Source organism: Notolabrus celidotus, chromosome 9 (assembly GCF_009762535.1).
Source record: "Notolabrus celidotus isolate fNotCel1 chromosome 9, fNotCel1.pri, whole genome shotgun sequence".
Classification (NCBI taxonomy): Eukaryota; Metazoa; Chordata; class Actinopteri; order Labriformes; family Labridae; genus Notolabrus; species Notolabrus celidotus.
This window is the reverse complement of record NC_048280.1, coordinates 3,414,287-3,428,413: the sequence shown is the minus strand read 5'-3', so window position 1 is coordinate 3,428,413 and position 14,127 is coordinate 3,414,287. Positions and strand designations below refer to the sequence as shown.

General features: G+C 42.3%; 1 protein-coding gene across 4 annotated transcripts in view; it reads left to right on the top strand.

Moving 5' to 3' along the window:
- Window positions 1–14,127, top strand: part of sec14l8 (SEC14-like lipid binding 8) — a 34,340-nt gene that overhangs the window by 15,248 nt on the left and 4,965 nt on the right. For 2 of the 4 annotated variants that reach the window (XM_034692446.1, XM_034692443.1), the window contains exons 4-11: window positions 642–685; window positions 3,972–4,034; window positions 4,123–4,311; window positions 5,747–5,842; window positions 5,925–5,985; window positions 6,094–6,177; window positions 6,274–6,380; window positions 11,985–12,124. In XM_034692446.1, coding sequence (XP_034548337.1) covers window positions 642–685; window positions 3,972–4,034; window positions 4,123–4,311; window positions 5,747–5,842; window positions 5,925–5,985; window positions 6,094–6,177; window positions 6,274–6,380; window positions 11,985–12,124 — 784 coding nt within the window. Of the gene's footprint in view, window positions 1–641; window positions 686–3,971; window positions 4,035–4,122; window positions 4,312–5,746; window positions 5,843–5,924; window positions 5,986–6,093; window positions 6,178–6,270; window positions 6,381–11,984; window positions 12,125–14,127 lie in introns of all 4 variants that reach the window. The other 2 variants (XM_034692444.1, XM_034692445.1) reach the window with 1 other exon arrangement.

Genomic DNA, 14,127 nt, shown 5'->3' with positions numbered 1-14,127 from the left:
TCCAGTCCCATCTTCCAGACAGGACTCAGTCTGATCTCATCTTAATCCACCATGAGTAGAGCACTTTGCAGCATTTAGCAAGTTACAGTGGCAAGGACAAACTTCCTTTAACAGGCAGAAACCTCCAGCAGGACCAGACTCATGTTAGACACATATCTGCTGAGACCGAGTTGGGTATGAAAAGAGGGATAGAGGAGATTAAGAGAGAGATGATAGCTATGAGACCAGAGTTGACGCCTTGTCCACAGGGAGCCCCAAATTCAATACAAACCTAAAGTTCCTTATAGGAGCTTTAATCAACAAACTTGACCTTTCCTGTATTCAAACTTTTATCAAAATGTGGCCACATTTGACTCCAAAGTGAGACAGGAGAGCTTTAATCATGAGGTTGTGCTCTCTTTGGATCTTTCTCTTAATTACCTAATTGAAGTGTTTTAAGGATTTCCTCTATTAAACTGTTTTGGGTGAAAGGTCAGGGAGATGTGCCATATTTCCACTAGCTCCTCCTACACCTAACCGACTGAAGGATAACCCGTTTTAGCTCCTTGAAGAAATTTAAATATGTGATCAAATAACTTGCCTTAAAATATCCACCCCTGTATGTCTGTGTTTCCTCATTCTTTTCTTTTACTCTCTTACAGCCAGAAACTTCAACCTCCAGAAGTCTGAGGCCATGGTGCGAAAGGTAACATGTTTATTAACTCCTCTGTTTGGTAGGAACAGCTGAAACACAACCACAAAGCTTTCATTTCCTTCTATAAGTTTGTGTGGAGTGTGAGAGTTCAGTTGGCTCCAGCTCAGACTGTTCAGCTGCAGATTAGAGCGAGGTGTGTGGTAACCGCTCACTGTGGGGAAACTGAGTCATCATTGCAGCCTGAGGAGATAAGATATGGATAAAAGAGATTACAGCAAGACAGAGGATGTACAACATACTCACTTAAAGCTATGTAAACTGATTCTTGTCCACCAGGGGGCAGAATCACACACACACGCACACACACACATACACAACACTCAGGCAATTTCAAGTCTTTAAAAGTTGTAATGGTTTTATCTGCCTAAGCTGCCTTGAATCATCCTCCACCTGTTAGAGTTTAATCAAATATTCCCTCTCTCACTTTTGTTCATTCTCCACCGAATCCTGAGAAAAACTTCTTGTTCATTAAATATCTTGTTTCTCCAGGAGAGGTTTAGGGCCACTAGACTTTAAATGTATTCAAGGTCTCACATTTTCCCCAATTTTCTGCCTTTTTTCTCATAAATTTTGATTTTATTTAGATTAAAGTCAGTAACCTGATTTTTTTTCTAGAAATTCAAACTTTTTTTTCTCCAAAATTAAGGCTGATTTATACTTCTGCGTCTCCCCTACGCAGCAGGGGCTGACGCGGACATGAGCCCCACATACTTGTGCGTCGGTGTGTCTGTGTCGCGCACATAGACTGTAAAAAATATGGACGTAGTATCTGTGACATCACCCATCTGTTTCTGAAGAGCTGTTTTGAGACCAATCGGCTGTGGCAGCCATATTGCTTCTGTCGAGCCAGTGTGACGTAAAGAGGCGGGCTTTGAGCCTCCTAGCCAACAGCTGCAGTGTTCCCACAGGCAGCTGTGCCTCTCATTGGAAGACTGGTAATCTCAATATCTTTGAAATTGCCGAATTAGAAAAAAATTCACCCCCCTCACAGTGAGAGGACGTGGAGAAATTAGCTATTCAGACTACACTCATCTTTTGTACCAGGCTGTAAACATGTTTATTTCTGCTGCAAAGATCGTCTTTTCCCCATTCATGTGTATGTGACTTCCGGTACTTCCGGAGCCAGCCTCAAGCGGATCCTCGATGAACTGCAGCTTTTAACACTTCCGCATTGACTCATATTTTTAGACCGGAGGTTGCCGCTTGGTCGCGCAGCAATTCTCCGCCGAAACGCCTGAGGGCAGTGCGGTCTCTCTGATAGCCGGCCGCCTGCTTCCGGTCCCGCTACGATCTCTGTTTACTTTTCCAAAGTGATTCAGAGCGTGTTATGTTAATCTACAGCTGATACATGTTGCTGTTTATCATACAGACATGATTACATGAAGAATAGAGAGGAGGAGATGAAATACACCGCCGATGTGCGGCCGATGTCCGGGATCCCGGAAGTGCTGTAAATGCAGGAAAGACAAAGCCGCCGAGCGGACCAATCACAGAGCTTGCGGTCCGCGTCGGCTCTACAGGGAGTTACATTTTGGAGGAGGTGCACGTCAGCTACGTGCATAGGCCTCGGCGTAGGTACGGGAGCTACGCGGACCCCCGGCGTAGGGTACGCCGTTGATTCAACGCAGAAGTATAAATCAGCCTTTATGAGATTAAAAACCTAATTTAGATGTTTTTTTTTTCTAGAATTAATTAAGAGTCAATATTCTAATATTTTTTTTCCAGATAATTCTGGGTGTAATGTAATTATTCTGTGAAAAAAAGTCAGAATTTTGATTTCATCTTATAATTCCTGTGACAGAAAAGTGACTGAATTCTGAGAAAACATCAGTATTCTGACTTTGACCTCAAAATTCTGTCTTTATCTCAGAATACTTGGAGAAAAAAGGTTGTAAATCTGAGAAAACTGTCAGAACTCAGACTTTATTATCAGAGTTCAAAGAATTATTATAAGAAAAAAAAAAAACATTAGAATTCCAGACTCTAATTCAGGAATTCTGAGACAAATGACAGAATTGTAGAATTAGAGTCAGACAGAACTCTGAGAAGAATGCCAAAATGTTGATCCTACAATTCTAAATCAGATTCCAGAATTCTAACTTTGATTCTAGAATTCTGAAAATAAATGTTTCAAATTTTGAAAAAAAACAGTCAGAATTCTATTCTTTGACTTCTTACTTTTATCCCCAAATCTTGGATATGATCCTAGAATTCTGATTAAAAAAAAAGGTCAGAATTGTGAGAATAAAGTGAGAATTTCTAAGAAAAAAATAAAAATTTTCACACACACACAAAAAAAAATAGAATTCCATCTTTAACCATGAGAATTCTGAGAAACAATTTAGGCATTTTGAGGAATTCAGAATGTCTTCCTTAGCTCTTGAATTAAAGCCCAAATTCTGGCATTAATCTAAGAATTTTGTGAAAAAATGACCAGGAAAAAAATTCTGAGAGGAAAGTCAAACTGTCTCCAAAAAACGATCACAAAAGAAAATAAATTCTGACTTTAAATTTAAGAATTCTGGGGAAAAAAAGGCAGGAATCCTAAAAAATATCAGACCTTAGGATACACATTTTAATGACCCCTGTTCTTTCTCTTACGTTTCAGGGGTTTGAGGGGAATAAAACATCCACTGTGTTCTTTGGTAGCATAAATAATTGTTGCAGAAGTTATCTGGGTATCAAGGGCTGCACATTAAATCCCAATATCATGGTTATATCATTATGAGCATTCATAATAGATGCATCTTGAAAGAATTCTGAATTCCTCTGAATTCATCTCAGTAAAGAAGTATTTTATTTAAACTCACTTGGCATGAATGAAACTGTTGAATGGAGCTGTGGATGTAATGTCCATGCTCTCATGCCATTTTAATGCAGCCTGATGAAGCTTTAAATGTCTATCTACCTCTCTGTGATTAATTGATGCCAATTAAGACACTTTTACACATCCTGCAGGTCTGCCATCAACTTTTAAACATGCATGCACATTTAGATCTGGGAGCCAGTTTTAAATCTGCCTCCCTTCTGTTGCTTTGTTAGAAGTTGTAAGTCTGTTTGCATGTATGTCTGTACACAGTGCGTGACTGATCCTTTTCCTGCTGACTCTCAGGGTTTACATCACCACCTGTCTGAAACCTCATAATCCATTTCAATCACTACGTTGTGCAGGAGCTTGTCTGCAACCGTGCGTGCAGTGATTAAAGCGGGGGTTAACAAGTCTGACTTTATTTGTCGTCTTATTTTCTTTAAACTGAACAAGCTTCTTCTCTTCCAGCATGTGGAGTTCAGGAGACACATGAAAGTAGACACAATAACCACAGAATGGCGTCCACCAGAGGTAAAACACCTGATGACATACTGTCCATAAATGTCCCTCTTCAGATATTCCAGCCCAGGTCTAACACTTAAACGACTCGTGTCTGCAGGTGATAGAGAAGTATCTGTCAGGAGGGATGTGCGGCTACGACCGGGAGGGCAGTCCCATCTGGTATGATGTCATCGGACCTGTGGATCCTAAAGGCCTCTTCCTGTCTGCCTCCAAACAAGACTTCATCAAGTCCAAGATCAGAGACTGTGAGATGCTGCACAAAGAGTGTGCTCTCCAATCACAGAGGGTAAGACAACAGATCAAGCACATTCCCTGTTGGTGCTACAGTGTGTCTTAGGATGAGGTGAAGTCGGCCTGAAGACTCTTTCCAAACAGAGCAGGTCTAGACCGTACTCTATGTTTAATAACTAACAAAGACCCAACATCAAGACAGGATCAGATCCAGTCCCATCTTACAGACAGGACTCAGTCTGGTCTCATCTTAATCCACCATGAGCAGAGCACTTTGCAGCATTTAGCAAGTTACAGTGGCAAGGACAAACTTCCTTTAACAGGCAGAAACCTCCAGCAGGACCAGACTCATGTTAGACACACATCTGCTGAGACCGTGTTGGAGAGAGGGATAGAGGGAGATGAAGAGAGAGAGATGATAATGGGGAGACGGATAGTAGTAGTTGTAGCAGCTGGAGTCTGGCACGTCCACAGCAGCAGAGATCCAGAGGAACCTACGAGACAAGGGAGCTCAGGGACTCCAGAAAGGTCTATGGTTAGTAACTTTAACGGGACAGGGAGAGTTAAAGAAATGACAGGCAGAGTGAGGAGAGAGAGGGAAAGACAGGATCCCAGTGTGTCAGTCTGATCTCATTTTAATCCACCATGAGCAGAGCACTTTGCAGCATTTAGCAAGTTACAGTGGCAAGGACAAACTTCCTTTAACAGGCAGAAACCTCCAGCAGGACCAGACTCATGTTAGACACAGATCTGCTGAGACTGTGTTTGAGAGAGGGAGAGAGGGAGATGATAGCTATGAGACCAGAGTTAAGGCCTTGTCCACAGGGGGCGCCAAATTCAATACAAACCTAAAGTTCCTTATAGGAGCTTTAATCAACGAACTACACATTTCCTGTATTCAAACTTTTATCAAAGTGTGACCACTTTTGACTCCAAAGTGAGACAGGAGAGCTTTAATCATGAGGTTGTGCTCCCTTTGGATCTTGCTCTTAATTTCTTAATTGAAGTGTTTCAAGGATTTCCTCGGTTAAGGTGTTTTCGGTGAAAGGTCAGGGAGATCTGGAAGTTGGAGGATGCACCATACTTCCACCAACTCCTCTCACACCTACACCAGACATCTGCTGAGACCGTGTCGTAGAGAGGGATAGAGGGAGATGAAGAGAGAGAGAGATGATAGTGGTGAGACAGACAGTAGTAGTTGTAGAGTCTGGAACGTCCACAGCAGCAGAGATCCAGAGGAACCTACGGGACAAGGGAGCTCAGGGACTCCAGAATGGTCAAGAGTTAGTAACTTTAATGGGACAGGAAGAGTTAAAGTAAGTGATGGGGAGAGAGAGGGAAAGACAGGATCCCAGTGTGCCAATTCCCCTGGTAGTCTGAGCCTAAAGCAGCATAACTAAGACCTGGTCCAAGCCTGATCCAGCTCTAACTATAAGCTTCATCAAAAAATTGAATGAGCTGATGATTTCTGTCTTTCTGTTCTCTAACAGCTCGGGAGGAACGTAGAGGCCATCACTATGATCTACGACGTTGAAGGTCTGGGTCTCAAACACTTATGGAAGCCTGCAATAGAAACATACGGAGAGGTACACACACACACACACACACACACACATATATGGACACACTGACTTGAAGCAGACTGTTGAAGTTCTTCTGTGTCACCAGATCCTCCAAATGTTTGAGGAGAACTACCCAGAAGGCTTGAAGAGGCTGTTTGTCATCAAAGGTACGACGTGTTCTTCCTCCACGAGTGCACAGTCACAAACTAACGCTGTGATTGGTTGATATGATCTTCGTTGTGCCGGTTGACACCTTGAAGTTTTTCCTCCTGCAGCTCCCAAACTCTTCCCTGTGGCGTTCAACCTCGTCAAACACTTCCTGAGTGAGATCACGAGACAGAAGATCCACATCCTCGGGGGTGAGGGACTGAAAACGGACGCTTTGTTTTAAAGAGAATGTGGCACTCGGATGCTAATGTCACCCTCTGATGATGAATTGTTTTCTGGTTCAGCAGGTAACTGGCAGGAGGTTTTACTGAAGTACATCGACGCAGAGGAGCTGCCCGTGATCTACGGCGGCAAACTGACCGACCCTGATGGAGATCCTCGCTGCAGAACGAGGGTGAGTCCGCTAAGTGGAGAGCCAAACTGCAGAACTGAAGGGGCTTTGTTTTGGTTCTTACGGCCCTGTCACACCTTGACGATTCAGCCAGCGTTTTCCCAACATATCAAAATGCCTCTAAAACTCTGACATACGCTGATGTTGTTCTCAATTTTGGGCGTATACATAGCATATTCATAACTTATGCCCAACTATAGTCCACTTGTGCAAAGAGTGTGGCAACGCAATGACGCCGACAAAGTGTATAAAATGAACGTACATTAAGGTAGATGCACTTGCATTGGTGATAGTATGATGGTAAAAAACTGATGTTATTAAAAACTCTGCAGCCTCTCTGTAAGAACATGATGAGCCCATAGACTGTATATATAAAGGACAGCATTGCTCTGCCTTTTCCCATTGAACGGTTTTGAAGCCAAAATATCCCGTTCCAGAACGCAGACATCTTGTACATTTTCTGCAGCCAGAGTCTGCGCAGAAGGGAATTTGTGTGTTCGCCCTACAGCGTAGCGTCCTGAGGTCCTACGAAGTTTCCCTCTACGGCAGCTGTCAATCAAAGCAAACCCGGATGTAAAACCCCGTTTTTTAATCTCTAATAATGAAAAAGTAACTTTTCAGAAAAAAGAGGCCTTGAACACAAAACAGTCAAATACTAACTACATATCACCTCAGCATACTGATGTGAGAAACATTCGTACCACGTGTATTTATTTTTTAAAGTTTGACTGCAGCCCCATTCAAATGAATGGGGGAGACGGATTTTTCGGCCTAGTGCAGCCAGCCACTAGGGGGAGCAGTTTTTGTGGCGGCCTCACCTTGAGCCGAGCGAGATGACGTCCATTTTATATACAGTATATGGTCAGAACCAAGGGAGAGGTTCCGGTGGCTGGTGGTGAGGCTTTCAGAAGTGTGACTTCCCCCTAGTGGCTGGCTGCAGTATAGGTCAAAAAATCCGTCTCCCCCATTCATTTGAATGGGGCTGCAGTCAAACTTTAAAAAATAAATACACGTAGTACGAATGTTTCTCACATCCGTATACTGTGGTGATATGTAGTTAGTATCTGACTGTTTTGTGTTCAAGTCCTCTTTTTTCTGAACAGTTTCTTTTTCGTTAGTTATTAGAGTTTAAAAAACGGGGTTTTACTTCCTGTTTCCTTTGATTCACAGCCGCCGTAGAGGGAAACTTCAAAGGACACAGCGTCTTGTGACGTCACACTGTAGGGCGGAGCTTATTACAGTGGCTTCACAGGCTCTGGCTGCACAATGGCGGCGCCCAGGAGAGGGATTTTTTGGCTTCAGAACCGTACAACGGGAAGAGGCGGAGCAACGCTGTCCATTTTTATTTACTGTCTATGGTCAGAACGTGTGTCAACGATCGCATAAGTTACCTACAACTTATGGCAGGCGTATGCCGGATGTGTGATCCATACGTCCATACATGCGTGCGTCAGTGGGCTCTTAACTTATCGTCAAGGTGTGACAGGGCCATCAGGAGGGCTAATGATAAGTTGGTATGGACAAGCATCCGATACAGAAGCTGTTTGAGATTTGATTTTGAACGTGCAACAATAGATGCACACAAACATTAAAAAAAGACAGAAAGAAGTCACGTTTACAATCGCTAAAGTCTGACTCCAGCTTCATCCGATCAGCCCTCCTGTATGAAAATCATTCGTGCAGCTCAGCACTGAAACAGTACGCTTGCTTTGGAGTATTTTCACACACACTGACTCTGTTGTCAGAGCCTCTGCTGTGTTGTTTCACTCATTTGCATGTGCTTTGCAGCGGCTAGCTTTGCTTTCACTAGTTGGCGAAGATGCCTGACATGTTGTGGTTTTAGATTTGACTGGCAAACTACTTTCAGTCCCACCGGTTTTTCCTGTCACAGGTGAGATGAAGACAGAGAGACACAAGAATAACACAGAGTCTAATTCTTTAAACACTGGGTCATAAAATGATAACACGGTTTTGTTGTAGGGACCGTGTTACAGATGGATTAGTCATGTGATCACAGCCGGGCAAACACAAATCAAGGACTGTTTTGGACCGGCTGTGGAAATGCTAAATGATGTGTCCCGTTTCATAGATAGACAAACAACACACATGACGAGGTGCAGAAGGGTTGTGTCTTTAGGCTGCAGATAGTGTGCTGCGATTAGTTGCATGTAATGAAGGTCCTCATCCTCCCTGCTGCAGTCCTGCCTCGCTGAGTAGAAACTACATAAAGCTAACGAGAGTTTATCGCTGAGAGAGCTGCAGCTTGAGTAGCCGCACTGACAGATGAAGTCCACACTAACTCTGGGTTTGTCAATGTTTCTGTAGATATATAATTGGGCCAAGGACAAATGAGGAACAGGAGGACAGAATTCAATTTGGCAGCATTCAAGACTCAAGGAATTGAGATGCTAAGCCTCACTTTTTTTTCTTTGTTTACGTTTTTTGTGTGTTTTTAGGTAGCTAGCTGTGTGTCCTTAAACGTGTACTGTATTGATTCCAGCAGCTAGTAGGAACTGAATAGAATTAAAGGAACAGCAGGAGAGATGCTTTTTCTGTGGAGCCTCTGAAGTCCTGGAAAGATGATGATTTTTATCTTGTTTGAACAAGTTGAGTTCAAGATAACAAGTGATTTCAGAAGTGCTTTCTCTTGTCATGTGTTGTGATCCTGGCATCAACACCCTGCAGCGTGTTCGGTCTCTCACAGCCGCCTTCGTAGTAGAAATGGGCTAAAAATGGCTGAACTTAGAAAGCAATGATTTATTTAAAGCTGCAGTAAGGAACTTTTGGTTTGTATTGATTATGGCGCCCCCTGTGGACAAAGTTACTCTTACTTCTTGTCCTTAGCATGTGAAAGTAGTGTTTTAAGACATCCTTTTGTCTGTTAAAAGTCAAATTAATCACTTCATGTGATTAATTCATGTTCATCTGGTCACACCAACCCCCTTCACAGCGGTTTCAGGCAGTAAAAATTACGCCAAAAAAAACCCCAGCCTTGTTGCTGGTGGTCTTGTTTCCTTTTGAAGGTCATAAAGAGGCCTCAGTGTCAGATTCAAACTGTTTCTGAACCAGTTAAAAACTCCTCACTGTGCCTTTAACTATGTGATAGCATTGCTGCACACTGGTTATTAAAATCAAAGCATGTTGAGCTCTAACTACTCGACAGAAAATACATACCACCGAAAAATATGTTAGATAATACATATGGAGTTTCTTTCAAACATACTACATGGATAAAAAATGCTTTCACCAAGAATGACTGACTGAATTTGACAGATTTTAGCAGCACAAATCAGCAAAACATGGGAGGCATCATACACCCTCAACTCGTCCCACAAAGGATGGCAATTGATGGCAGTAAACTCGTCACCGCTGCCGCACTAGCAAGGGTTAAATAGCAATATAATGAGCTTGTGAGAACACGATTTTTAACTTATGTGTTGTTGTGGAAGTTTTTGCCGTTACTTCCCGTTACTGGTAGGGATGGGTACTGAATTCGGTACTTTTATAGGTACCGACCGAATTCCGTCGGTACTACCGAGTACCGACTCACGTAAAATCAAACGGTACCATGTTTCGGTACCTGAACGCATCCCTGTGACTGTGAGAGAGTGGAAGAGGAGGCGATTGTCCAGACTTTCACCCTGTAATAAAGTCAGAGGCTGATCGGGTGGACGTCTCTGCTCTCTGCATCTGCGCGGGAGCGCGCCAACCGGAGCCTGCAGCTGACGGGCGCGTGCCCTCACGGCGAGGCAGAGCTGCAGGAGGGTTAAGTTTATTTTCTACAGTCTATGGTTGAGACTGACGCTCTCGCTCCGACTACCTAACCCTGTTTAGAACCGCACCTGTGTGCGTGAATGCCCAACAAGTAAGCTGTGTGTCCTCTTATTATAAAGAGACGGAGAACTGACCTTTTCCCGTCCACAGGCGTTCATATGTGTTACTTGATAAAGTCCCGAAAGAGCAATTAGAGGCCACGAGCACGTGTCAGCTAATATATCTAATCACCTATATAATCCTGTTTCTGTTTAAATTAAACAAATTTGAGATTTTTTTCTTAAAATTAATATTTATTACTACATGAAAACACAAAAGTACCGAAAATTGGTACCGTTGAGTAACAGTATCAGTTCAAATGTGAAAGGTACCCATCCCTAGTTACTGGTGAATAATGAAATAGAGACTTCTCCCAGCCGACAAGGTTTTATTTTCTTTGCAAGGAAAAGGTCAGTCAACACCCAAGCGGTTGGAATGAAGAAAGACCTCGAACATGGGGAAAGCTTGAACATTTATACCTGAGAACCGCCCCCTAAGGTGTGTTTCACACCCTTTGTCTGTTGCAGGTATCTACATCAGGGCGGGGTCCCTAAAGTGTGTTCCACACCCTTTCACACCCTTTGTCTGTTGTAGGTATCTGCACCAGGATGGGATTGTGTATTCATCAAGGAGGTTTCAGAGTCTAGACGTCACAATTTAAAACACAATGGGACCTGGGGCGTCTCGGGCAGTTGACCACAAAGGAACCGATTTTACCATTACAGTGTGCACCAGATAACGTGCACAAGTTTCATCCTGTGTGCATAAGAAGATAACTTAGTGCTCAATTGAATTAGCTTGTGGAACATGATCGATAGTGTCATCTTATGAGACTTTAGGGGCTCCATTTTTTCTCTTCATTAACAATAGTTAGATCAGAAGATTGAAGTTACTCTAATGTCTGTGCTGTGAGTGTGAGGCTAAACACAGGGGAGAGCTAGTGTAGCTTTCTTACACTTCTTTGGATTGTTAGTTAGTTGTTTTTGGTTCCTGTCAGACACATCCAGGCTGCTTTTCCCCCTATTTTATAATGTCTGTGCAACGATAAAAGTTTTGGCCTTAAAGAATGAAGCTTTACCAAAATATTCTTTTTCAAAATGTATGCAAGAAAACAAACAGATGCAGTCTCTCTGTGGCCTCTCTGTGTTTTGATGTCAGAGGAGGATATTGTCAGTTTTAAGTTGCAGTGATCTACAGCATCATCCTGGACTTTTTTTATTCCTCCTGTCTCTCTTTTGTTTTCCTTTTGTTCATGTCTTTCTCCATCGTTTCTCTGTGTCCCAATAACGGTTCTGTCGAGCTCTCTGAGGTTTTTAGAGAAGTGTTTTCACAAGTTTGACTTCCCGTACAGAAACATTTTTATCTGAGACAGGAGCTGGAATGATTCTCCTTTGAGCTGACCGGCTTCTTATAATCCTTTTTTTTTCTTGAGCTGCATGTGTGTGTGTCTTTGTTTTTGTGTATACTCATGTCTGTCATCACTCTCATGCATAATGTGAATTATCACCTGCTGGATTAAATCATGTATTGAGGAAACACTGCCCTCTGCTGGTTTGTTCTTGTACTGCAGCACTGTGAAACTACACAAGTGAATTTGTTGTTAACAATAAAGAGAAAAGTGGTCGCACTTTGGGAACTTCTTTAAAAATATTTTAAGTTTCAAGCATTCAGACAATATCACAAACTCACAGTAAGTGCTGACTCTCTCTGGTTTCTTCACCCTCTTCCATCATTTCATATATTTCCCCTTAGTAACACTCACATCCTAACTCTGTTCATGTTTGTCGGCTGCAGATCCACCACGTAGGCCCAGTTCCCACCTCGTACTACGTGCGGGATCACGTGAAGGTGGACTACGAGCAGTGTCTGACCGTCAGTCGAGGCTCCTCCCAGCAGCTGGATTATGAGATCCTGTTCCCGGGCTGCGTCCTCAGGTCAGAATCTGAATCTGAATCAGAATCAGAAATACTTTATTCATCCCGGGGAGGGAAATTCAGGGAAATTCAGCCTGGAACCAACAGGGTGTAGTGATGGAGTAAAGAGTGGTTCAAGACCTTAAAGAAATACATTGATGTACAAGTATAAAAAATAACCACACTTATTATATTCATTAACTGTGCTTCAGTTTTAGATCAGAAACAAACCCCAGAAAATACAAACAAAAAACAATCCAGAGCACATCTTGACAAACCATGTTCACCAAAGTGCTGCTTGGTATGATAAAAAAAAAGACATAAAAACACATAAAAAATATCTAAAACATAAAAGCACAGAAGTACATTTTAAACTAGATACAAACATATAAGACAAATGTATAAAATCACATAAAAGCCAGTGAAACAGGCAAACAAAAAACAGGTAAAGGAATTCAAAAATATATCAAGATTAAATCACAGAGACTCACAGCTCTCATGCTGGGTACCAAAGTCAGTTTTAAGAAGAGATCTAAAGGTATACAGGGTTGTTAACGATTAATCGAGTATGGATTAATTGCTTGTTAAGAACTTACTCGAACACATTTGTTGTTTTGATTCTCTATCACGTGGAACAAACATCATGTGGTCTCATATTTGGTTCAGTTATCAGGGAGGTGTTTGAAGTTTAAAGCATGTTTGGATGTGAATCAGCTGACTGAAGGTGTTGCTCACAGCGGAGACGCTCAGCTGGGGGCTGCGGCTGAGTGACAGGTCTCCACGAGCGCTTTTTTTCTCTACTGCTGGACTGGTTATGACCTGGTTGTGCTCCTGACTGACACCTAATTTATATTGATCGTTAACATTTCCAGAGATCGATCACGGAGAATGCTGAAAATTGACATCCCTAGTTGAAACCGAAATCTTTTTTTTTTCTTTTTTTTTTCTACTTTCTTTTTATTTCAATTTCAGGTTTACAAAAGGGAAAAAAGAAACAAAATTAAATACAATTAAAAAATAAATAATAATAAAATAAAGGGAGGTTGTTCCAGGCCATTCAATAGTACAAAACAATATATATCATCTACACAGATGAAGGGTTACAAACTCTGGTGTGAGTCCCCTTTTTTCCAGTATTTCACACAGTCATCAGCTTGTAGTCTTAAGAAGAAGGTGAGTTTTTCCATGGAATAAATGTTGTTAAAGGTGACATATCACACTTTTTTCATCAATATATATTGGTCTAAGAGGTCCCCAAAACATGTCTTTAAAGTTTATGCTCAAAAAAACACTTTGAAATCAGATTTTGGTCTGCCTGAAAAACCCTCTTCTTCAGCCCTCCTCAGAACAGTCTGTTTTCTCTCTGACCACGCCCCCTCAGGAAGTGGGTGTGCCCTCGGCTGTCCAGCACGTTGATCTAATGTTTACATGTTGGCTGAATATACACGGCTACTCAGAGATCACGTTACTTCAACCCTCTGAATCTGATCCAGAATCTGATCCTGACGGAGAGGTGCCTGTAGCAGGACCTTTCTGAAGGATTGGTCACAGATTTAGTGTTTCTTGTTGTTTTATTTATCAGTATGTCGACGTGTGTCTTGGTACACAGCTACGAACTATGTGGCTATGCTAACTAGCGCTAGCACTTTTCCATGGAAAATAAAAATCATCCACTAGATCTTCAAATCTGCAGACGTGGGGAGTAAAACCGACCTTTGTGTTTATTAAGACAGCCTACAACTAGCATGCCTCCCTCCTAAGCTCCTTGTTAGCACACGTGTGCAGGGAATGAAAAACGGAGGAGGGGTTGAGTTGTATTTTATACAACTCAACTGAACAAGCTCCGAGCTCTGACTCCGTGACAGACCGGATATTGTTGTGACGTAACAAAAACACGGAAGTCTGAAACGGCTCGTTTCACACACATTTACAGAAAGGTGTAGAAATCAGAACAGGGGCAGAATGGATTCTTTTCATTCATGGGGGGTTTGTAGACAGGGACACATATTTCAGGGAGAGAACCA